This window comes from Canis aureus, chromosome 25 (assembly GCF_053574225.1).
Source record: "Canis aureus isolate CA01 chromosome 25, VMU_Caureus_v.1.0, whole genome shotgun sequence".
NCBI classification, from domain to species: Eukaryota; Metazoa; Chordata; class Mammalia; order Carnivora; family Canidae; genus Canis; species Canis aureus.
The window spans coordinates 21,510,216-21,534,994 of record NC_135635.1 but is presented as its reverse complement, the minus strand read 5'-3'; the positions used below and the strand labels follow the sequence as shown (position 1 = coordinate 21,534,994).

General features: G+C 40.1%; 1 protein-coding gene across 4 annotated transcripts in view; it reads right to left on the bottom strand.

Moving 5' to 3' along the window:
* Positions 1-24,779, bottom strand: part of ITPR2 (inositol 1,4,5-trisphosphate receptor type 2) — a 472,511-nt gene that overhangs the window by 40,773 nt on the left and 406,959 nt on the right. For 3 of the 4 annotated variants that reach the window (XM_077870669.1, XM_077870668.1, XM_077870670.1), the window contains 3 exons: positions 20,257-20,387; positions 18,988-19,153; positions 8,192-8,352 (listed from right to left, as the gene is read on the bottom strand). In XM_077870669.1, coding sequence (XP_077726795.1) covers positions 8,192-8,352; positions 18,988-19,153; positions 20,257-20,387 — 458 coding nt within the window. Of the gene's footprint in view, positions 1-8,191; positions 8,353-18,987; positions 19,154-20,256; positions 20,388-22,030; positions 22,185-24,779 lie in introns of those variants that run through there. The other variant, XM_077870671.1, reaches the window with a different exon arrangement.

Below are 24,779 nucleotides of genomic sequence, written 5' to 3'. Positions count from 1 at the left end.
GTGTTCTAAAGGGTGATGGGAGAGAAGTAACTGGAATGGGGGTGTCAGGGAAGGTGCTGGGCATGGAAAGAGTTAGTAACAGCAACTGCAAAGAGAAGGCACCTCTATGCCAAGGCTCTGATCAGGGAAGAAGTGTGAATTGCCAAGAAAAGGACCAGTGTGGTTGAACTGTAGTTGGCTAGGGAAGGTGGAATGAGGTGAGACTGGTGAAATAGGCTGGGGCCAGATGGCATAAGAGGGCCATGGGAGAGTTTGGGTCTTATTCCAAGTACTACTGAAGGGTTTTAGACAGCCACATAACAGTGTAATCTGAGATTTCTCCAGATGCCATGTGTTGGTATGTCTATTTTACCTCTCACCAGAGTTCTGATCTGCGCTATAGTTTCCAGTGACCGAAGCTGTCTTTTCTATCAAATTGTGATTCTGCGAGGCCAGTGACAATGTTTTATACTTGTTTTGATCAGTGCCTTGTGCGTGGTGCTCCCTGGCAAATTCTTCCCAAATTAAATTGAAATATCCTGCAGCCTGTCTTCCTCGCCTGCAATTGTAATAATTGTAATTGCAATACTTCTAATCACTGTAGGAAGCTTGCAGTTGCCAACCCGCTCTAAACAAGTACATTTTTCCTATTTGAATTCCGCTCAGGCCTTCCTGCAATTGTAGGGCTGTCAGCTGACTTCCTGTCTCCCGGCCAGGTCTACTCCCTGCCCTGGACTGAATGTTTACAGTCCCCCTTCTGCAGAGCATGAGGCCCACTGCTGGGGGTGCTGGGTGCAGTTAGCCTGGCCTGCTCTCAAAGCCACATAGCATCAGATAATAACAAAGCATTTATTGACTACTCTCATGTGCTGGGCACATTACGGACACAGTGAGCCTTTCCACTAGCTGTGCAACTTTGGGAAAGTCATCAGTCCTTTACAAGCTTGCTTCCTCATGTGCAGAATGGGGACAGTACTAGCGGAGTGCCTCCTAGGGTTGTTACGAGGCCATAAAAGAGATCACACATGCCAAACACTTAGCACAGCACCTGGCACACAGTCAGCACTCATCAAATGTCAGTTATATTAGTAGTAGTAGTGTGAGTGTACATGATTTTATTTAGTCCTCATAGCAACTCTGCAAGGAAAGTCTTATTATATCCGGGCCAACATTTAACTGGGACACATTGATATGGCTGTCGTAGTTGCTAAGACTATTGCAATATTTCTTAGTTGCCAAATTAGCCACTGTCCCAGCCCTTTAAATACTCCCCTCCCTTGATGACCCTATAGCTTTCTCTGTCCAGGTGCTTTCCCTGGGACCCTGGAGCCCTCCTTACCGCCATCCAGCAATCACAGGGACAGGTTTAGGGCCCTGCACAGCAGGAGGTCTCCCGGGTGAAGCCACATTCAGCCAGTTCTATTCTGAGTGCTGACTGGCTGCCTGTCCTTGCTTCATCGATGGGTCAAGTGAAGTGCGAAGGGGAAAAGTCAGGTCACCAATCTAGTAAATGGAAATCCTAAGAAGTCCAATTTCAAAATCTATTACCTAAAGCTTACTCCTTTACCACGAGCTTCTCATCAACAAGGACTAGAAAAACTAACAAAAGACTTTTTTTTTTTTTTTTTTTTTGAACGTGAGGAACTATCCCCCAGACATCAACAGATTCAGTTTCTGATCAATTCAGGAAGTAGTCAGGATGCCTGGGTAGCTCAGTGGTTGAATATCTGCCTTTGGCTCAGGTTGTGATCCTGGGGTCCTGGGATCGAGTCCTGTGTTGGGCTCCCCGGAGGGAGCCTGCTTCTTCCTCTGCCTGTGTCTCTTCCTCTCTCTCTCTCTCTCTCTCTCTCTGAGTCTCTCATAAATACATAAATAAAATCTTTAAGATAAAAAAAATTCAGGAAGTAGTCAATGATAGGCAGAGGCAGTGCCTCACCTGCCTGCTCTTGTCTTTATTTCCTATCCCACTCCCCTCCATGAGTCTCATTTAAATAGGATTTGGCCCAAATCCTTTACCCTTACTTCCAGCACTAAGGATGGAGTGTTTGAGATGAAGAAGATTAGAAAGATCTTAAATGTGGTAACTCGTGGATATTACATATGAATACTAAATAAGAAATTAGAATAATGTAGAGGATAGACCCCACAATGACAATGAAATCCAGCGTCAGGAATTGAAAAGGATCCCTCTTAAATTGAAGACACATGTCTGGACTTAAAATATGGAAAGCAAAGGTGGTGTTTCCTTCAACATATACATTTACTTCTTAATTGTGCATTTTGAGCTGCGAAGACCCCCTTGGTTTGCCTTGAAATGTAAACATTTTTAACAGTGTCTTACGAAGTTCTAAAGTCTTTCAAATAGGTTTTAAAGATTGAGCAGTTACATAATTGGCTTAATTAGATCCACTTACACAATTAGCATAAATTAGAAACAATAGAATCAGAACATATAATTTCATAGTTATGACACATAACAATAATGCAGAAATTGAGTTGGCAAATGGTGCTAACGCAGGAGGGGTGCATGCAAACCCTAGAAAGCTTGATGTCTTTCATGAGTCCAAACATTTCCCCCTCCAACAGTTACTACTCAAAACATGGTTTAACTATAAACAAGATTAATTTTGAGTTCTAGACACAGAAAACAACATCTAGGAAATTGTAGTTCTTTTCCTTCCTGATGGAGCTAAAGTAATGGGTGACTAGGTTTCTTTTCCAGTTCATCGAAAGGACCATCCCTCTCTTTCCGAAGTCTCAATAGATTATTGCAAGGAAGAATTTATTCTTAAGAGTGGGTTATGCTGTAAAACCCTCCACTGCACATGCGTGCCCCTCTGCCAGGAGAGCAGCCTCAGGCACACTCCTGAAGATGTGCGCACGTATGGGAGGGACTAGGTTTGAGAAACACTGGGAGAGGGGCTTAAATTGCCTTGTCTCTCAAATCGGCCACACGATTTCTAATATTGCATTCATTATACTTGGTTCAGGTGGCCTAACCCTTTCTGCTGCATCTTTATCCTCCAATTTTAAAAGAGGGAAAAGATGACATTTGACTAATGAGAAATTCATGTTCCAAACTCCTGCAGCTATTTTGCTGCATCTTTCTGTAAATTATGTCCAACTACCAGAGGGCTAAGAAGAAACCATTCATTTGTTAATTTACACATTATTTTATTATTCATTCAATAAATGTTTTAGGCTTCCTGGGGGAAAGAGACTATTTCTTACTTATCCTTATATATCAAACCCATAACACAACTGCTAGGAGACAGGAAGCACTCACTGTTTATCAAATCACTTTTAAGGCATATTATAGATATCACCCTGCCCTGCTATTACAAAGAACAAAGGGCTACTCTCTTCCTGGTTGGGGCCTTCAGGAAATTCACAACTATTTTTCGTGTCAAGACAATTATAATATTAACCAAAGCGGGAGTTAAATTGTCCTAGCTGACATCATCATGATAGTAGGACACGGTTTTTGGTCAAGAGTCACGTAAGAAAAAGAGCTTAAGAACACCGTGTACTAAAATAAGGAAGTGATCCTCAAAAACCTACCTGGGGTGGCCAGCCAGGGTCTCAGTGGCAGCCCAGTCCATCTGGAGCACACCGGGAAGGCAGCAATTCTCTGAACATGCACAATACCTCTCTTACAGGCACCTCTGGTTTTGATCCCTCCGCTTGCCAAATTAAGTAATAAATATCCCCCAAAGGCCCCAACCGTATCTCAGCAAATGAACACTGAAAATCTGAAAATGTCCTCAAAATGTTAGAGAAACATCTAAAAGCCTTGGGCATTTTTTCTAATGATCTCAATTTTGTTTGTTCCTCCCCAGTCATCATCCTTTGGGTAATGGGAGAAACAAAAGGGCTTAGTGATGCTCAAAGGCCATTACTAGTACAGGCTGGAGGATTTATCCCTTTATACCCTTTTCTTCGGTTTATTGGATTCCCTTTCATTATTTTTACTTTCCTGCAAGCTTTCCTTTTCCCTTCTCATTTTCTGTTCCCAATAAATACTAGCTCAAAATATCAATTCTCTTATCAAAAATGAGGGTCTGCTTATCAAGAGAAAATATATTCCCCAAATACCTTGATCAACTCACATCTCCCCTAACAATATTCTAGAAGAAACTTTGTGTTCATTCAGATACTCAGACAGTGGCTGATACTCAAATAGCTTAGTTTAGCCTCTGAAGGCCAGGGAAGGAAGTTTTAGGTTTCTCTTCATATTTCAGAGCCTTGATCCTATTACTGGATGGATGTAGAGGCAAAACTATTTTTCTTTAGATTCTAACCTCTAGAAATAAATTTATTTACAATGTATTTTTTAAAAAGATTTTATTTATTTATTCATGAGACACACAGAGAGAAAGGCAGAGACATAGGCAGAGGGAGAAGCAAGCTCCCCGTGCAGGGCCTGACGTGGGACTTGATCCCAGAACCCAGGGATCACAACCTGAGCCAAAGGCAGATGCTCAACCACTGAGCCACCCATCCCTACAACGCATGTTTTAATGCATATTGATATAGTAATACATTTGAAGCACTGGAAGTGAAGAATAGGCAGAGGAGAAAATATCCTCCAAACTTGTTATATTCTTGTTTTTTTCACGTCACCATAAGGAAGGAGGCACTTCCTAAAGGTCTCAAAGTACAAATCAGATATATTTAAACAGTGTAGTATAATTCAGATGATTTGCTTTATGAATATGAGGAACTTCCTCATTTTCTTTTGTATAAATCCTTGAGGGTAAAAGGTACATCAATTATGAAGAATTTAAAGCTTCTTTCAAAGCTCTACTGATAAATAAGCACTTACATCAACTTGGTAAATGAAGCTATTTTTAAGGAACAAAAATAAAAGTGGTAGGAAAATGTCTGTCAGGTTTCCTTCCAAACTGTTAAGAGGAGTTACCTCTGGGTCAGAGAGAGAAAATACATAGTCTTTGAATTAAGTTGTAGACTTGCTTCAACTTGCTGTGTGCTCTAAAATCTCAATCTCTCTGTCTCTCTTTCTTGCAATCAGGTTTACAAGGCCATAATCTACACAGAGCTTGGAATAACAGATTTTCTAAATTGGGTTCATTAGCTACAGATTATTTTGAAATTTTCCAAAAAGGCTATTCCAGTAAATGGGCACTCTTCTGTGTAAATGACTTTTTGTTTCCATCAGTCCTGAGCTTAATAATTTCACCCTTCCTTCTCTTGGCTATTGAAATTCAGAAACAGTGCCTGTTGTCTTGGCCATACCCTGCTTGGATGAGAATGAGACAGTTCATATTGGAATAAGCTGGTGAGCCCTCCTCCCTCCCGTCACGGTTCTAGAGAGAGCTGATGGAATAGGTTGGGCAGAAACATGGATAAGTATGTGGATACTTAAAAAAAAAAATTCAAGTACAAGTGTTTGGCCAAATGCCGGTTTTCATGTTAAGGCAAAAGATAGGTCTTATGATAAAAGCCACCTGGTGATTTCCTTACTACAAAACCCAAAGGCTCTGTTTGACCAGTCTCTTCTTTACGACCTCTCTGCAGCAACTAATGCTGTTGAAACTCTGACACTGCAAAGCTCATCTCTTTTGACACACTCCACATCCTGGTTTTCCTTTTGCCCCTTTTTATTGTCTTCCTTTCTACTAATTTTAGTTGTCTTTCTTCTTTTTCCTGAGTGGGGGATTCCCCAGGTTCTATCTCAGGCTTTCTCTACCTTCCTCTCATTACACAATCTCCCTTCTTGCATCTCTCCCTAATCCGATGGCTTCAACTTCAGGTGGACAGTCACAGTAAAAACTGTCAGTTGCCGAGTACCTCCACTGTGCTAGCCACGTTTAACATATCATCTCACTGATCACCAATTTTCTTCCTTTTGGATGAGGAGGCAGAGGCCTTGATAGGTTCAAAGATTTACTCAAGATATCCCAGACTGTACAGCAAGTAAGTGACAGAGCTAAGGTTTGAGCCCAGTTCTTTCGGGCTCTAAGGCTCACGCTATTGTCACTACCCTGTCCCTCCTAATTTATGACTCAGCTTCCAGTCTTATTTCAAAATCAACAAGTGTTCTTCTCTGGCCAGCCTCTCCTCTTGCAGAAGACCTTCTGAAACTCATACACCACCTTTCTCCCAATGATCAGGATCACAACCTCAGGCATCTTGGGTTCATGCTGCAGTCACCTGCCTCTCCTGATTCTCCTCACCCCTAATCTCATCAACTGCCAAATACCACCTGTGACTTCATCTTTTCCTTCTCCCAACCAGCCTACACACCACAGCCTGACTACTGTCCTAGGCCACATCATTCCTGTAGTGAAATCCTTCAGTGACTTCCCATTCCTGATGAAATGATAGCCAAAACTGACACTTACTGCTCAAAAGTCCAATCTACTTTCTCTATCATATCTCTCAGAGCTCCTTTACAAGTGAAACTGGGCCAATGTCCTCCAACTGTCTGAGTACTCCATCTCTATGCCTTTGTTCAGGCTTCTCCCTCTTATAGGAACTCACTTTTAATCCAACAGATACCCCCAAATCTCTACAAATCCTACCCTGTCTGATACACTGTCCCCCAACACATACATGCACACACAACAATTCCCTTCCACCATCTCTCAGCTGGATGTCACTCAACATCTTTAAGCCTTCACAGATTTTTCATTTGTTCCACTCTTGGGGAACTTAGCCTATTCTACTTCTGGTTTGTTATTTTCCTCTCCCTTTTATTAAGCTTTAAATTCCTTGGCAGAGAAGGCATGTGTCAGACTCTTCAGTGTGTTCCCCCGAATCTTTTAGTCCAAGCGACACAATGGATGACAGTATACAGTAATGTGAAGTTGCATTTTAAGCGTAATGCTCTACATGTTTTTATCCCCAGTAAGCAGATGCAAAATATTTCACATCGATGGTCCCTGAGCATCTTAAGATCAAGAATGTATACATAATGACTGGATTCCTATCTTCAAGCCAATTACCTTTTTTTTTCCTAATGTAGAAGGGAGAGTGGGGGAAATGGAAACATGGAGAAAAAGAAAGAATATTAGGTTCTGCCACTGTCACATAAAGAATGACAACTTCATAGTAAGATGCAAACTACTAGCATATAGAACCACTTATAGTGGGATACAAATCAAAAAGAAAAAAAAACATGAAAAATGCTCAGCAATAAAAATTCAAGGTACATGTAGCTCTCCTGTGACACATAAATATTGTGAGGGAAGATAAATTACTGCAATGTTAACTTGTACTTATTAATATGTTACCTGCCAAACATGTTCTTTGGTTGCTCCATTGACTATAGTTTACGCCTTCCTATGTGCATGACCAGCTTCCAGAAGGAAGGACACACAGCCACTGTCACCTGACTCTCCTGGAGCTTTGGCATTGGTGCTCTTACTAAATGGTATCCTCTCAGACCAGGAAGCAAGGAGGATCATGATTCTTCTGAAGCCTCATTCTCACATAGTGAACACAGTTTTGTAAGAGGATTTTTGAGGAAAAAAATTCCAACATATAGCTATGTTTATTAGAAGAATATAAGAATCTATATTGGATACAGTAATACTCACTAAATGTATAGCATGATACACTAAAGTTGTAACTCTGACTTCTCTTTAAGCCACTTAGTTTCAGTCTTCTGTAAAACAGAAGAAAGTCCAAATCATGGACAACCACAGCCTCTGCTACTGATCTTCATGAGGAGTTATATAAGCAACTAGATATAGCCGAATCAGTACCAATTGTTACCAACAATCCAAACTGTATGTAGACAAGAAGCAAGTGTTCTCCCATTGAGATCAAACATTATACCCTTCCCAAACATCGTTAAATTTCTTAAACTCTTGATTTCTGAAATCCAAGGAATTTCTTAAAGTCTGACTCTTCCATTCATATTTGCCAATGGGAAAGTTCCAGATTTGGGGAACTGAGACATCAGCAGTGACACAAGGTCAGAAGATGGCACACGTGACTGAGATGGTGCTATTCGCTGCACAGAGAATTCTTCAGTAAATATCATCTGTGCACTTAAGACTTAGATTGGTTTCTATAACCGAGAAGTCCAACGATCTAGCCAGCATGAGGATTCTTCAGTGATTGACAGTTCTATTTAGAAGTTAACCAAATGATTAGCAGAACTTCTCTGGGGAGAAGGGTAGGGTAGAGAAGGGGAAAGCATACAAATGCAACCTAGTCAGGTTAAAACTCTCTCACCACTCACCACAATCATTTGAGCCACATAACTTTCAGGTCCAGTGTATTCAGTTGGGTCTTTAACCTTCACCAGGACTAGGAAGTACAAATAATGCCACATATTGTGTTCTGACTTGATGTGCTCCTCAAATGAAACTGTTTTATTATCAAACTTGTCCCTCTCAAGTCCTGCAAAACACAGAATACACAATGTATGTAATTTGTCATTTAATCAGCACTTACTTCTTAGCATAAGAACAAAACATCATAATTATGTGAATAAAGGCTTTCTACAAGTTATGATTAAAAACTACACAGTACACAAGGCCTCCAGATAAAAGGCCATAGTTTGTAGATTTCTTCCCAACTAACTTTTTCCCCCCATCACCCCTCACCCAATGGATTTTTGGAGATGCGTGGTCCTGTTATAGTTGTAAAATCTGCAGATAATTTTATTATTTATTTATTTAACTTCTTTTTTTAATTTCTTTTTTTTTTTGCAGATAATTTTAAATACAGCCATGTCAAAACTGTGTGATTAAACTGGACCACAAGTCCAAGAAAAGGAAGTAAAAATGACTGTGCAATAAAAGGCATGCTTGTTAATCAGGACAGAAAAAAAGTTATTTTATCCAGGAACTTGAGTAAAAAGAGGAGAGGCAGCTGAGAGAGTCATCTTGAAAACCACTTGTAATCAGTGACAGGCAAGCCAGCATCCACAGTGATCTTTGCTTTGAGTGCAGAAAGAGGTTCAACTTATCCAGCCCTTTAGACTACTGTGTTTCTGGCATTTTAAGGAATATCCAGGGCAGATTTTCAGCTGCTGGAAGGACACTGAGGAGAGGTTCTGCATAGTAAGATTCTTTTCTCTCAAGGGTTGAAGAGTGGATGAAAGAAAATGAATGGAAATGAAGAAAAACATCTATGGAAAAATTAGTTTGATTGCCAAGTAAAATGGGATGTTGGGATTCAGTCTGGTTTTGCAGTTCAGATACTGTAGAAGAAACTAGGAAATTGAATTCCAATCCTGGCCATTCTTTACTAAGCATATTTAAAAAAAAAAAAACCATTCAAGCATGAAGAAGAAAGACTCTTTTTAAATAATAAGATATAAAGTACAATAAGTAAGAAAAAAAATCTGTCCCTGGTGAAAGGGTGACCTCTTAAATTATATTATTGGATATATTAATGGAAAATACCATAAAATTAGCTGGCTGATGGTGACGCCTCATCTTATTTGACCCATCATCAGCTCAGCATGGCCCAAATGAAATCCATAATCTTCCCCTAAAACTGCTCCACCCACAGTTCCCCTCTTCATTCCATGGCAACTCTAGTCTTCCAGTTGTTCAAGCCAAAAACTAAGGAGTCATCCTTGAATCCTCTCTTTCTCTCACCCATATCCAATTCATGTTGAAATTCTTTTGGCTCTACCTTCAGCATATATGTGGAATCTGGTCACTTCCCATCACCTCCATAGTCGCCATGCTCATCTGAGTCTTCATCTCTCTCATCTGGACTACTGCAATTGCCTCCCAGGCCTCCCTGTTTCCACTTTAACTCTCTGTGTCCTATACTCAACATAGCAGCCACTGAGATACTTCAAAACCCTAAGTAGGATGGTGCTTCTCCGTTCCAAACCCTGCAGTGATTCTCTAGCAACTCAGAGTACAGGTGAAAGGCATGGCCTATGAGTAGGGTTGCCAGGTAAAATACAAGATGCTCAGGTGATGCCAAGTTAAGTCTGAATTTCAGATAAATAATGAACAATTGTTGAGTAGAAGTAGGTCCCATGTAATAACTATTAGTTAAGCTGTAAGTGATGTGGCCCTATAGCCTCTCTAACCTTGTCCCATACTCTCTTCCCCCTTGCTAACTCTCCTTCAGCCCTACTGGCCTCCTTGTTCCTTGCATGTATACTCCTGCTTAATGGCTTTTGGACTGGTTGCTTCTTCTGCCCACAGTCGTCTTCTCTCTGGTGTCTCTTTGACTAACTTCCTCACCTTCAAGCTTTTGCTCAAATCTCACCTTCCCCATCTGACTTAAATTGATGATATTTAATCCTATGACCTGTCCCTTCCCTTTTGCCAACAGCCTCAATCACTCTTTCTCTTTTATCCTCTCTTTCCTACAGTGCTTATCACCTCCTAACAGAATGAACATAGCCATGCCACAGTTGTTAAATTAAGCTGGACACAAGTCTAAGATAAAGAGGAAAAAATGATGGTGTGAGAAAAAGCCTCCCTGCTAATCAGTACAGAAGAAAGGAATGCCATTTTATCCAGGCACTTAGATAAGAACTTATTATATTTGTTATTTATTGTGTGTCCATGAGCAGATGTATTTGTCTCTTTTCTTCACCGATGGTCATAATAGCTAACACTGGTATCTGGTTTATAGTCAGCACTGAATACAGCATTTATTGAGTGAATTAAGAATATTTTACCAATAAAATATTATTCCACTTGGGTGACTATAATCAAAAACAGATTAATAACGAATCTTGGTGACGATGTGGATGAACTGGAGCCCTTATACCCCAATGTGGGAATGTAAAATAGTGCAGCTACTTTAGAAAACAGTTTGGCAGCTCCTCAGAGGTTAAACATAGAGTTCTCATATGACCTAGCAGTTCCACTGTAGGTACCTAGCCAGAAGAACTGAAAACATATGCCCACACAAAAGTTAGGACATGAATGTTCATGGCAGCATTATTCATAATAGTCAAGAAGTAGAAATAATCCAAACATTCATCAACTAATGAAAATGTAAACAAAATATGGCATATCATACAATGGAATTTTGAGCCACGAAAAGGAGGAGGCCCTGATGTGTGCCTACAACATGAATCTTGAAAACCTCATACTAAGTAAAAGAAGCAGGTCACAGAAGGCCACATATTATATGAGCCCATTTATGTGAAATGTCCAGGATAGGCAAATCTGTAAAGACAGAAAGTAGATCAACAGTTGCCTAGGGCTGAGGAGGAGGAAAGGCTGGGGGTGGAAAGTTGGTGGTGATGGCTAAACAGTATGAGGCTTTTTTTGAGGGCAATGAAAATGTTCTAAAATTGTGATGATGGATGCCCAACTCTGAATATACTGAGAATATGGGTGAGGAGTAAGGTATTTAAATTATGTCTTAATAGAGGTACTTAGAAAGAGAGAGAGAAAGAAAATATTAAAGTAGATTTTCCCAGAATTCAGTTCAAACAATTACTTCCTGCTGCAAGGTATATAAGGCTATAAAAATAATGTGTCTACTATTAATTAATCTGTAATATGGTAGAGGAAATAGACAGCTTGCATTATATCCTGAAGTGGTATAAACTGACAAGGAAGCACACGGGAGGACAAAATGAATTGTGACAAGGTGCATTTTAAAAGGCTTAAAATGGTAATAAGAACTACCTAACCTTTATTGAGCACCTATTAGTGTTGACAACAACATAAAGATGTTTAAATATGCTCTTCTAATTACAGTAACCCAATCTGACTTTTAGCATGCAAGTAAAGAGATTCAGAGGAATTCAATAATTGCTCAGGTTAACATCTCTTGTTAGTGGAGAAGTCAATAGATATTTAAATAAAAAAGTGTCTAGCTCTAAAGCCACGTTCTTTGGTCTTCTGGGCAAAGGAAAGGGCCAGGCAAAGTTAGAGATGAAAGTGGATTACCTGTTTGGGGGAGCATCAATTCCTCTGAAGGGAACATTTGGAAATGTAGATGAAATAGTACATTTGGCACAAACTGTTAAAGGCAGTGGGGGGTGGAAAAGTTGGGAACTGGTTGTCTTTCATCTTTGTTGGTTCTTGTTCTCTAAGCTTTATTGGCCATTCCCATGATTTCAACCATTATTGTGCTGGCGATGTATCCCCAGCACCGACCTTTCTTCTCAACTTCAGTTTCTATTTCCAGCTGTCTACTAGGTGAATCCCCCTGCGTTGCTTATTGGCATGTCAAACTCAACTCATCAAAAATGTGTTTCTTTAGCTCTTCTTCACCTTTGTTAATGAAGTCCTTGTCAATCAGGGAATGTGAACACATCTTTGGACTCACACTCTGACAATATACTCTGTGCACATTTTTTACAGTGACTCTGACTTTCTCACCATTCTCCAAACAAACCAAGTTTTTGGAAAATTCTATGCTTCCACCTCCTCTCTTTCGTGCATTACAGGTATTCCTTCTTCAAGGATCCGCTCAACTATCACTGACTTGCACATACACAAACAGTTAGTAAATCCTCCCTGTGCCCATAACACTTTGCTATGAAAATCTTTTCATTTCTAACTTAGCCTCTACTACTTTACTGTCTGATTTATTTTTGTATTATCGGCATCTGGCATAGTATCTGGAAAACAGTAGCCATTCAACTAACATTGAAAGAATAATTGAAAAAAATGAATAAGAGGGAGAGATTGAAGAAAAGTCTTAGGGTGACTATTTAAGAAGGCTTGATGTCTAATTAGAGGTACAGATTCAGGAGGAATCAAGAATGGCCCTAAAACTCTCGACCTGAATGACTGAACTTTTGGTAATATCAGTATAGTAAGGGGAAAAAAAAACAAGAAGGAAGAGACTTCAGAGTGAAGATGCATTTGATTTGGGATGTGTTGAATTTACAAAGCCTATAGAACAACCAGTGTTGGGCTGTTAGATCAGAAGCTGGAAATTTTATTTTATTTTTTTAAGATTTTATTTATTTGTTCATGAAAGAGAGAGAGGGAGAGAGACAGAGACAGAGACAGAGAGACAGAGACCCAGACAGAGGAGAAGCAGGCTCCATGCAGGAAGCCTGATGTGGGACTCGATCCCAGGACTCCAAGATCATGCCCTGGGCTGAAGGCAGGCGCCAAACTGCTGAGCCACCCAGGGATCCCCAGAAGCTAGAAATTTTAAACAGAGACATCAAGGTGTAAATATACTAATTCAAGGATAAATGACAAAATCAACAATGAAAATCAGCGTACCGGAGGAGATAACCAAAGCAGAAAGAAAAGAAGGATAAGAGGAACTTTGTATGCTCAACATAAAGGTTTCAGAAAAAACAAGATGGTACGTATGACATGTTTCCCACATAGTAGGACTACAGTGAGGGCACACACCCACCCATCACCTAGGCATCCCCACACCTCTTCTTTGCTCTATTTTTCCACACAGCCCTTAGCATCATACATCCTATGTATGTTGGAAAATAAGCTCCATGATGGCAGTAAATTTTTTCTATTTTTGTTCACTGCAGTACCCTGGCACATTGTAGATACTCAATAAGTAACTGTTGAACAAGTAGATGTATAATGACCCTAATCCTCAAGTACAGATAAAGAATAACATACTAAGAGAAGAACACACTTCTCCTCTCTGATAGTATAGCCTTTATTTCTATTAAATCACTTAGAAAGATCTTTAATTCTAGGCACCTTACCACCTCAATCCTTCCTCCATTTTGTTATTTTGTCACACTGGTCTGTCAACATCTCCTTCTTACTGGATTTTCAGCCTCTAGTAATTCAAAATTAATAATTAATATGGATACCAGTGCCAATTTGTTCCTGTGCTTACTGCTTCAGCTCTGTCATCTCCTAATCATCAGCCTATCATGACCACCTTCTGGATCACTAGCAATTGTTTTCTGAGTCATAACTCTCAAACATCTGGTCATTGCCTTCAAGGCTAAGAACATCCCATCTGCTCTCGTTGCCTGTAGCAGAATCTATCTCCACGTCTGTTGCTACTATGTGTGTCCACTATGGGTGTCACTTGGTATGTGTGCTGCTGGAGCCCTCTCTCCTACTGTGGAGATTCTCTCCTCTGTTGTTTGAAAAGATATCCCTCTCTGGATCACAACTTAACACCCAACTCTTACAAGAACCATTTATCAATTAATCACAACTGTTTTATTGCCTGCTAGCACAACCCCCAATATCCCAACTGTCTAAATCATTCCTGTAATTAAGTTCTTACAATGTATATGGTATGTATTAGGTCTTATATGTGATAAGTAATTCCAGGAATGAACGCATATCTAGATATACATTATGATAATGCTTCTCACAGTTTTCTGCTAAAGGTCATTTGAGGGCAGAGAGTAGAGAAACTTTATTCTGCTGGGGTCACAGGGGTTGGCAGCTATAAGTGCCTGGGATTACTTTTCAATTTTTAAAAAAATCTGTTTTATCTTATAATTCACATTAAATTTGTTTTACTTTAAAAAATTTATTTTACTTTATAGCATACTATTTGTTCTAATGTAAAAAATACTATTAAAATTTATTCTTAGGTCAAATTACCTAAATGGTCTCTCAATTTTTGAATAAATGTGAAGCTTCTGGAAAATAGACCATGTCAATCTAATATCTCCTCCATATGGCTCCTGATACATCACCCTATATCTCTGTGGTAATTAATGTATATGCTACAGAAACAATACTCTGAATGTGACAAAATTTAAAATAACTTGGAATAGGTGCACCCAGGTTTTTTGTCTGCAGTATATATCAATCTAGTACTTAACTACTTTATCTTCCTTTTGTAGGTTATAAGCCACATAAACATAGAAACTGTGAATTTAGGCTGATTTATTGAATGGTCATTCATTAAGCAAATATTTATGAATGGTCCTCAACACATACTATGGCAGCATCAAAATAAATAAGACATGACTCTCTTAAAGAAAGGAAATTAATGTGCACTGAGGGCCCACTCAGCTAAGCGTTGAGTTAGGCATTTTGATACACATGATCTCCATTATACTCACTCAAATCCCAAAAGATGGCATTATATTCCCCATTTTACAGATGGGGGATTAATAGTTCAAGGTCAGAAGGAAACTTGGCCAAGATCACATGTCCAGGATGTGGAACCAGTGTGTTTACTTAACCATAAAGTCCATGCCCTTTCTACGATGTGACAGTGTACAGCATCCAACAGAGATAAGACAAGAAATATGTATGGCACCATGCTGTTAAGTGTGATGTGAGCAATTCAGAAGCGGACACGTTTGCTGCTGGTTAGTGAAATCTGAGAAGGCTTCATGGAATAGTGGCATTGGAGCTGGCCTTAGGGAGAGAAAGTTGCAGCTCAATAGCTTTGGAGTCTGGGCATTCCAAATGGAAACACCATAACTGAGAACATGTGAAGACTTACTAAGTTGAAGATGAGTAATGCAGTTGGGCTGGAAGTTGGTCTATAAACAGGGGAACATTGGGTGAAAAGGTGAGCAAAAAAGGGAGCCTGATTATGGAGTGCCTTACATGCCAGGAAACTTGGAATTTTAGAGTTACAGACTGTGCAGTGCTCTAGATAGCCTTTTGAGAGAGGAACTGATGGATTTAAACTGGAAAAATTTGGCTGCAGTAAGCAGAACTTTTTGGGGTATAAGCCACAGTGAGCCTGAAGGACCAAGGTATGGCTGTGTGGAAGGAAGTGAGTGAGAATGGGGATGCGGATTCATTAGCACAGTAACTAGTGCACCTGGAACAGGAAAAAGGAGGTGCTAAAAATGATGGAGAAGCTTCCAGGCCAGAAAACTAAAGGCATAGAGGGATAAGATCGATGGCAATATTGAGGTCAGGATAAATTGCTCGGTCAGAGGAAGAAGATGGAAAGTCAAGATGCACTGGGTTTAAGACATGGTAGACTTGGCTGCCAGAAGTCACACTTGTTAGGTGTCAGTCAATAATCAAAAACACAGGACAACAGCCTGGAGAAAGGTTGGCGCTATGGTTGCACATTTGGCAATAATCTGCATAAAGGTGGTATTAAAGAAGAGGGCAGAGAGAAGAGACAAGATGATGATAAAATCTGAACCGTTAATCCAGTGGTGGGGAGAAATCTTGTGATAGAACTAGAGAATGAGCAATCCAATGCAGAAGAAAAGGTTAGCAGGCAACCAACAGAGAGAGCTGAGAAAAGCATTCAATTTGATGATGAGGGTTATTGTGATGTTCTAAGGAATTTATAGGTTATAGGTTTTCTTCACAACTGTAACCAAAGAGGATTTTGACGGCAAAGTGAAAACCTAGAGGAGCAGGAATGCTACTTTGTGATGGGCTTGCTTTGCTGTTCATCTTTCTTGTTAGAATATGAAACCCAGGATCATGGCCTCAAATGAGGTGCACATCTAACTGATACATTCTTCCAAAGAACCATTTTCCCCGAGGTTGTGCGCTGACATAATAGTTATTATGATTGTGAAGGACAGGACTTAGAGGAAGCACTGTAAAAGCAAGCAATGAGACACACAGAAAGATTTTCAAGGGTAGCATCTCTTTTCCTCCATATGGCTGAATGTGACAAAATTTTGGAACTCACTCTTTCATACAATGCTTCTCTTCCCCAAATCACCAAATTATTGTATGATATCTTCCTTGGCTACATCCCAATCTCACTTCCCCCCATGCAATCTAGACGTATAAAGAAAGACTTTTCTTTCTGCCTCATTTCCTTCTGGTAAATCTCCCCCAGCATTGTACAACTTATCCTTAGGGAAAGTACTCCATCTTTACTCTGAATCACCTGAATGAGAAATCCAAAGGCTCTACTTGGCATAATACTGGCCATCTCTGATTTGAAATAGTTGATAATCAATCACTTTATTCTCAAGGCTGCGGCCTCTCCTCATATCCACGTGTCACATATTCCTGGTTCTCCTCACACCATTCTGACTGGAAAGATCTGAGTGTGTGTGTTTGTGTGTATGTGTGTGTATCTGCCCAAACACGCAAATGTGTGAGCATTTGATCCTCTTTCTCTCAACTCTTCAGTGCTGATTATTTCCCACTCTAAACCTCATCTTCTTCTCTTTCCCCTCTGAAGTCCTTCCCCACACTCTGGCTTTTGCTGCCACACACAGAGAGAGGATTTCCCAATTACTGTCACTAGCACAGACTCACTGTCTGAGGCTCAGACCCACGCTGACCTCTGTGCTTGGCGTGGCCCACTGGGGTGTTCAGTGCAAGCTGGAATTTCAGTATTTCCAAAGCCAAACTCAGCATATTCCTCTCCAAATTTTTCTTCTTCTTTTCTTCTCAAACTGAACTGTTGGAACTACCATTCAGCCAGGCACCCGACTATCTTTCATATTCATTCCTACCCACAGAGATTTAAAACCTCATCTCTATTTCACGACCCTGTTCCCTACCCTTAACACTGCCACCCTAACTCCTCTGCATCAAGGTTTCATTACCTTTCACTTGCACTATGTCCCCTGACAAACAACCTTCCTTAGTTGCCCCCTTGCTCTGAAACAAAAATTAGACCCTGTACTCCTCTACATAAATTCTTTCATGGTTCAGCATCCTTTATAAGTCTATAGGACAAAGTCCAAGTTTTTGTTTATTTGTTTGTTTGTTTTAACAAAAAAGGCCATGTTCTGGTGAACCTCTTCTCTGGGCATACACTGCTCTGAAATTCCTGCTCCAGCAACACTGAATACCTTATAGTAACTGAAGACTCCCATTGCGCTATTCTTCCCTTCATGCCTGTTCTTATACTGGTCACTCTGCTTCTTCCCACTTTATTTTATTTTCTTAAAGATTTTATTTATTTATTTGAGAGAGAGAGCATGCATGAGCAAGGGGAAGGGTAGAGGGAGAATCAGACTCCCCACTGAATGGGGAGCCCAATGTGGTGCTTGATCTCAGGACCCCAGGATCATGATCTGAGTCAAAGGCTGAACGACCCAGGCAACCCTGCTGCTACCCACTATAATATGACTGTTTTCCATCTTTTACCATTAGTTCAGTGACCACCTCTTCTAAAAGCCTTTTCTGACTTTCTTGCCTGGTCCCTACCACAGTCTGAAGGGGTATTATAGCCTGTGAACTTCTCTATCAGGTCTTAACACACTAGGCAGCAATGATACTTATTTTGTTTGTATTCCAAAATAGATTGTGAACACCCTGAAGAAGGGCATGTCCAACCCATGTTTGTTTCCTTGGAATACAATTCATTGTTACAGGTTAGTACTTGGTACACCTCTGAGTGTTGGAGGAATTCTGGAAAGGTTTGAGAAACCCATTGAGGAGAATGAGACAGTTGACAAAAGGTGAATCAAGGAGGCAATGGGATTTATTGAGGGCCCAAATTGAGTTATATAGAATAATGTTGTAGTGAAGCCCTTACACTTATTTTGTAACTTTAACCAAAAGATTCTTCAGCTCAACATGGTCAAATAGATGGCAAGGATAACATGGATTTGGGGATTATTCAAAGAAGAGGAAGAATTAATTCCAGGATGTTAGGCCAGCTGCAGAGACCAAGAAAGGGCTGATGTATATTGAGAGGAAGGTAGAGACAAAGAGGTATGATGGGGGCAAGGAGAGAGTTGGGTGAGTCTAAGAGCTAACAATAGGGAAAGAGGAGGAGAGTGTAGAGTGTGGGGTGTGTGTGTCTGTGTATAAGATTGAGAGAGAGAAAAGAAAAAATGAGAGAAGATATAGTGATTAGAAGTTCAAGCTGCTAGAATCATCTGTGGATTCATATTCTAACAAAATAAAAAAAAAACATTCTGTCATTTAATCAATATGTTATTGTGATTAAAAATCTGTTTGCCAGTTGGTGTAACCTTTTGAAATTTTGCAACACGTTCTACAGTCAGAGAATCATACAAATTGCAGAAAAAATGACAAGATAGCTTTCGGATATAATTCTTCTATTTCTGGAAGCAGAGAACCCTAGTGTAATGCTCAGTTACATAATTTTCATCCAGCTTTCATTTTGAAATTATTTTTCCCAAAGCATGACAAATAAAAATCACTCTAGCCTCTCCTTCTTCCTTGACAGTTTCTTCACCTATTATTTTAGTAACTTGAGAACACTTACCACAAATGAAGCAGGTTGTCTTTAGAATTTCCTCTTTTTTCTGTTTTTCACTTCTGAGATCAGCAAAGGTATCAATGATAACACCAAAAATCAAGTTAAGAACAATAATGATGACAATGAAATAAAAAAGAAGGTCGTATACTACTCGGGCAGCAAACAAGGGCTCCTAAAATAAAAATTTAAAGAAAAATATACATGTATATATATTTTCAAGGTACATTGATTTGACAAATTGCCTAGCAAAGAGAATATATTCAATAAATATTTGCTGAATGAATATAAATAGTACTCCAAGTTGGGAAAAATAAGACCCACTTTCTATCTTCATTTTCTTTTCTATAAGTGTTGTGAAATAAACTTCACATCTGTTTCCAGAGCCTGTCCATTCTCCAGAATGAGGACTTACATCCCTCCCCCCAACGGGGGATGTACCTTTTATTAAAAACCACTTTACTCTGTCATAATGCTAAATGCATTTTGGCACATTAGGATCCTATCCCAGAAGCTGCACAAAAGGTAGACAAGTAGCAATTCTCAAGGTCAGGGATTAGGGAGCTGAGAAGGACCTAATATTTCATCAATTTCTAGAGTAGATTTTGTTCTTGGCTGTATAGGGTCAAGTACAGACAGCTCAAGCTTACTTCTACTTGATGGGCAGTATTAAAACACACATTAGAGACACTGTAATCCAGTTGTGTCATAGATGAGGAACCATTAGATGAACTGGCAATATGCTACAGCTGGCCTGTTGTAGAGCGTTAAGATATTTCAAGCCTCTCTTCTGGTGCTTGAGCTTTTGCAGCTAATGAGAAATTTTTTAGCCTTGCCATTTTAATATATGAAATCATGTTAGAATTTGTTCAGATTTTATATTCATCATGGATAAATAATGGTGACCATTACTATTCAGAGGCAAAGAGTATATCTTCATGCCTGAGAAGCCTGATAGACAAGAGGCAGCCTAGTTTCTGTTATTTATGTAACAACTCCTCTACCAAGTTTGTAGTCATGATCTCATTGCTGTAATACAATACACAGTTTAGACTTGGAAACTTTTCATAACCTTACTAACAGACATAGACTTTTTAGTACATTAACTATTTCTGTGTAATTCTAGTATCCAATTAATTGGTTTTAATGGCCACCATTATGCTTTTAAAGCACACAACACAATACAGCATCCTGAAAACAGAAATCGTATTGTAAATACTAAGAAAATGTAAAAACCGATTATGCTGTTCTTAAAAATTTTTTTTTTCTCCAGCTTACGTCTTTTGATGGTCTCCTCAAGACATCTCCCACACCACCACCATTCCTGAGGCCTTGGTTCAAGACGGTGACAATGCACATGAGGAGAGTGTCACATGTCCTTTCAATTCCATCTTCATACTCTTCATCAGCTAGGAAGACACACACATTCAACCATGCAGCAAACTCATGTTTTAAATATGCTGTTGTCTACTTCTAGATATCCACTTCTCTTTTTTTAAAAAATATTTTATTCATTTATTCATGAGAGACACACACAGAGAGAGAGGCAGAGACACAGGCAGAGGGAGAAGCAGGCTCCATGCAGGGAGCCCGACATGGGACTCGATTCCAGGACTCCATCACGCCCTGTGCTGCCCTATCCACTTTTTTATAACTGTGCCATGGCACAATTTTTTGAAGCATGGAACATGTATTTTCCATGTCATAGCACAAAACTAACAGGGACTGGGAAGGCCACACAATCGTATTCTGAAATACATGTTTTCTTCTGAGAGTGAAAAATGACAGAATGAAGAGGACAAAGTATAAGAAAGCTCCTATGCCTCGTGCACTATTATAGTGGGGGGATGTTGTGTTAAGACCTCAGGAAAACAGTCAACTCATGTGGGAAGCAAAGATACTGCAGGTATAAGAGCAAGTGTAAGGGACCTGAGTGGGCATGGCTTCAAATTATACTCTGTCCCAGGACTGAGACTTGGGTAAGTCACTTGACCTCATCTGTGAAATGGGGAGGTCTGATGAAGGATGACACCCTCCAGAAGATTATATTGATATGTAAAACACTGCACAGAGATTTGCATCCACATAGTAGGCACTTAAAAATTAAGGTAGATACTATTTCATTAATTTAATTGAGCATTGGAGCTCTTTTAATGATGAGCATTGGGCTATGGACAAGAAGCACAATATATTTATGTGAACAATTTACTTCATGTGAATGTACTTCTGTGGAAGTATTTAGGGAGAAATGAAGAGACAGAAAAGATATAATGTGATAGAAAAATTTCAGGTCTTATTTGGTTTAAAGGTAAAGGGACCAAACTTCATAATAATTTCCCAGTCATTTAAAATAGTGAAAAGTTCATACTACATTAGAAGCAGGATTTCTGGGACTCCTGGGTGGCTCAGTTGGTTGAGCATACTACTCTTGTTTTTGTGATCTCAGGGTCATGAGATCAAGCCCTGCATCGGACTCTGCGCTCAGTGTGGAGTCTGCTTGAAGATTCTTCCCCCCTCTGTCTCCGTTCCCCTCTGTTCCTCCCCAACTTTGTGCATTCATGCTCTCTCTCAAATAAATAAATAAATAAATAAATAAAATCTTTAAAAAAATAATCAGGATTTCCTAAAATTGAGAAGTGTGCAGCAAGGTACTTTTCTTGTTACAAGACTCAAGAACCTTAGTGGTATTAAATTTTGGAATTGTGTAGCCACAGGCAGGAATATGAAAACAACCAAAGGGTGAGAGCGAAAGAAACAGTCTAATTTTGTCTACATGATCCATGACCAACAGCCTGATTGGTACTTTGCTACAAAAAGGCTGATTTTCCTCTTGTGAAGTGACTTTATTTTAACCTCACATGCATGGGAATATCTTGATATTTTCACTTTATTCAGAGCTGTTTCTTTTTCAGACATATATACCTCAGGAGGAGGGCGGAAGTCAGAGGTGGGCAAGCACCAAGTTGCAGCATCAAAGCTAGCAGCAGAGTCTGTGCCAGACCACTTACCTTAGAGATGAGCCTCAAGGCACGTTCTGATTTAGAAAGTAGAAGAAATAAAGCTGCTTTTGGAGGAAGGAGAAATAGGGAAGAGGTGAGGCTTGCGGGGGCAGCAGAGCAGCAGGAGAGACAAGGAAGGCAGAGAAGGCTCAGTGTGCAACATGCTAGTTAGGTCCCCGACACCCGAAGCTGGGTTCTATGCAATGGCTAGGAACAACATGAAGAAAACTAGTTAGAAATGCGTAAGAGAATTAAAGGAATTTTTACAGAGAAATATGGTTTTCCAGTAATGAGGTCATATGGAATATGTCTATATGCTACTTTGCCATGGTTAAACGTTCAATCAAAGCAATCTTATATTTAGTGGCAGGATCTGTATTCACATATTCAATCAGCAACTTATCATGTCGCATAAATGTTTACTAAAGACTTAATTAAGTGCCAGGTTAGTCAGTACATAGAAGCCACATGAAAGTGCTCTTATCTCTCCCAAAGAATATAAAAATGAGGTTGTTTATTCATTAACAGGTAAGTTGGTAAAATCCACACACAATTCATGTGATTAGCCATTGTGAACTAAAATAGGTTGGCTGCGAATATATAAAATGAGAGTATTGACTATGTGGCATGCACATAGGAGGAGAATGCCCACGTCAGGTCACTGGCAGCAATAGTCCAGTCAACCCACTCCATAATAATCGGTGCATAGGCATGCTAGTTTTATATGGGGTAGCCTCCATAAGCTTGGTTAATAAGGCTCTACCTTTGTGAGATGGATTTAGCTGCAATACGTTAAGTCAAGTTCCCAGGCCTGCAGGCTAAAAGCCAGGCCCCGAGTCATAGTAAATTCACCTAGGTAAATGCCACCTTGTGAAGACCGACCCACATAACCAGTTGGCCTTCCCAATGCCAAACCTGCCTCCTTTCACTGCCTCAACAGACCCTGAGCTAAGGGCTAAGTGGAAAGAGGAAAGTGTGGCAGCCCTTAGGAGATTTACGGTTTCCTAGGAAAGGCGGGTAGCCAATGAACAAAGGCAATGCAGTATCACAGGATATTGTGCAGGCAGGATGGTGTGCATCTCATGGGGGCGGGGGGTCAGCTACAGCATCTTGAGGGAGGTGGCACCTGAATTGAATATTGAAAGAGATACATGCCTGGCCAGCAATATCAGCAATGTAAGACATTACAGGCAGAGAAAACAGGATGAACAAAGGTAAACAGGCATGAATGCATATGGGGTGTTTGAGAAACTGCAGGTGCATTGGAATGATTGGGATTTTGGTGCGTACAGACAAGTGTGAGAAGAGAAACAGGTAGGGTCCTGTTTATTATGCAGAGACTCATAAACCCAGATAAAGAATTTAAACTTTATCCTGAAAGCCAAGGGGAGACACTGGAGAACTTTAAATAGGGGCAAGATGGTTTATCATCTAGCAAATGAAATAGTGTGAGATAAAACATTTACTTAAATAACAAGACAAATTAACATGTGATTACAGCCACCAAAGTGGTGCAAAGAGATCAGAAGAGAGAGAGAACATTTAATACTAGTCATAATCAGTGGGGAATCCCTCTAATTAATGTAGACTCTGAGGTTGCCTTGAATAGTCAATGGATGAATACAGTAGTAGAGAGGCATTCACATGGTATGGCCAGAGAGCACGGGAGGTAGGAAACTATTCACTTATATGATGGAGATCAAATGAGCCATCATGTAAAAGAATGGAAGATAAAGCTGAGGAGATAAATTGGGAGCTCTCGGTGAGTTTGGGGTTTATTTGGCAGGCAATGGAGCATTAAGAAAATCTCGAGGTGGGGTGAGGGAAGAAATACTCTAAGCAGTGATTTGTGACAAGTCTAGTGGTGATACAGCATATGAACTGAAGAGGAGAGGATGGCTGGAGGTAGAAAGCATAACGTGAGATGAGCCTCAACCAGGGTGTTGGCCATGAGAGTGGAAAGGATGGATAAATAGGAGCTTCTCCCTAGGTCATGAGGGAGAAGGCAGTGTTACACATCCTGCTGGGACTTCCAGCCAGAGCTGACTTGGGAATGGGGGCCCCATTAGACCACAGAAATGGACAACTGAGAAGGAGCAGCTGCATGTAAGGTATTACGATGAAATAGGAAGAGATGAAAAGGAAAAGAATTTCAGAAGACTGTAGGCTGAGAAGATGAGAAAACATGTAAAACTAGAGAAAACTAGAGAGCTAGGAGAGTACTGTGTTCCAAAATTCAGGAAGAAAATAACATAAAGATGGAGAAGTTACCAAAAAATGTAAAAATTATGGAAGGGTCAAAAGCAATGAACAGTAAGAAAAGGTCTCTGGATTGAACATTCAGGTCATCAGGAACCAATAGGAAGATGGCAAATAATGAAAGAAGACGGTGGATGCAGAAATCGAAGGAGAGAGTGCAGGCCAAGTGTTTTATCAGAAACTCTGAGCCTAAAAGGAGATGGATTCGTGCAGGTGGGAAACAGGGTGCAGAGGAAGGTTCAAACAGAGGCAGCAACGAGAAGGTTTCAGGTGCAAGAACGAACAATGGGCTAGCTAATGGTGGCAAGAGAGTAATGATGAAAAAACGTAGTTATAAAAGAAGTGAGAGAGGGGCACCTGGGTAGTTCAGTTGGTTTGATTGTCAGACTTTTGGTTATGGCTGAGGTCATGATCTCAGGGTTATGAGATCTGAGCCTGGCTGCCAGGCTCTGTGCTTAGCAGAGAGTCTGCTTGAGACTCTCCTTCTGCCTCTCCTCACACTGGTGCTCATCATGTGCATGTGAGCGTTCTTTCTCTCTCTCT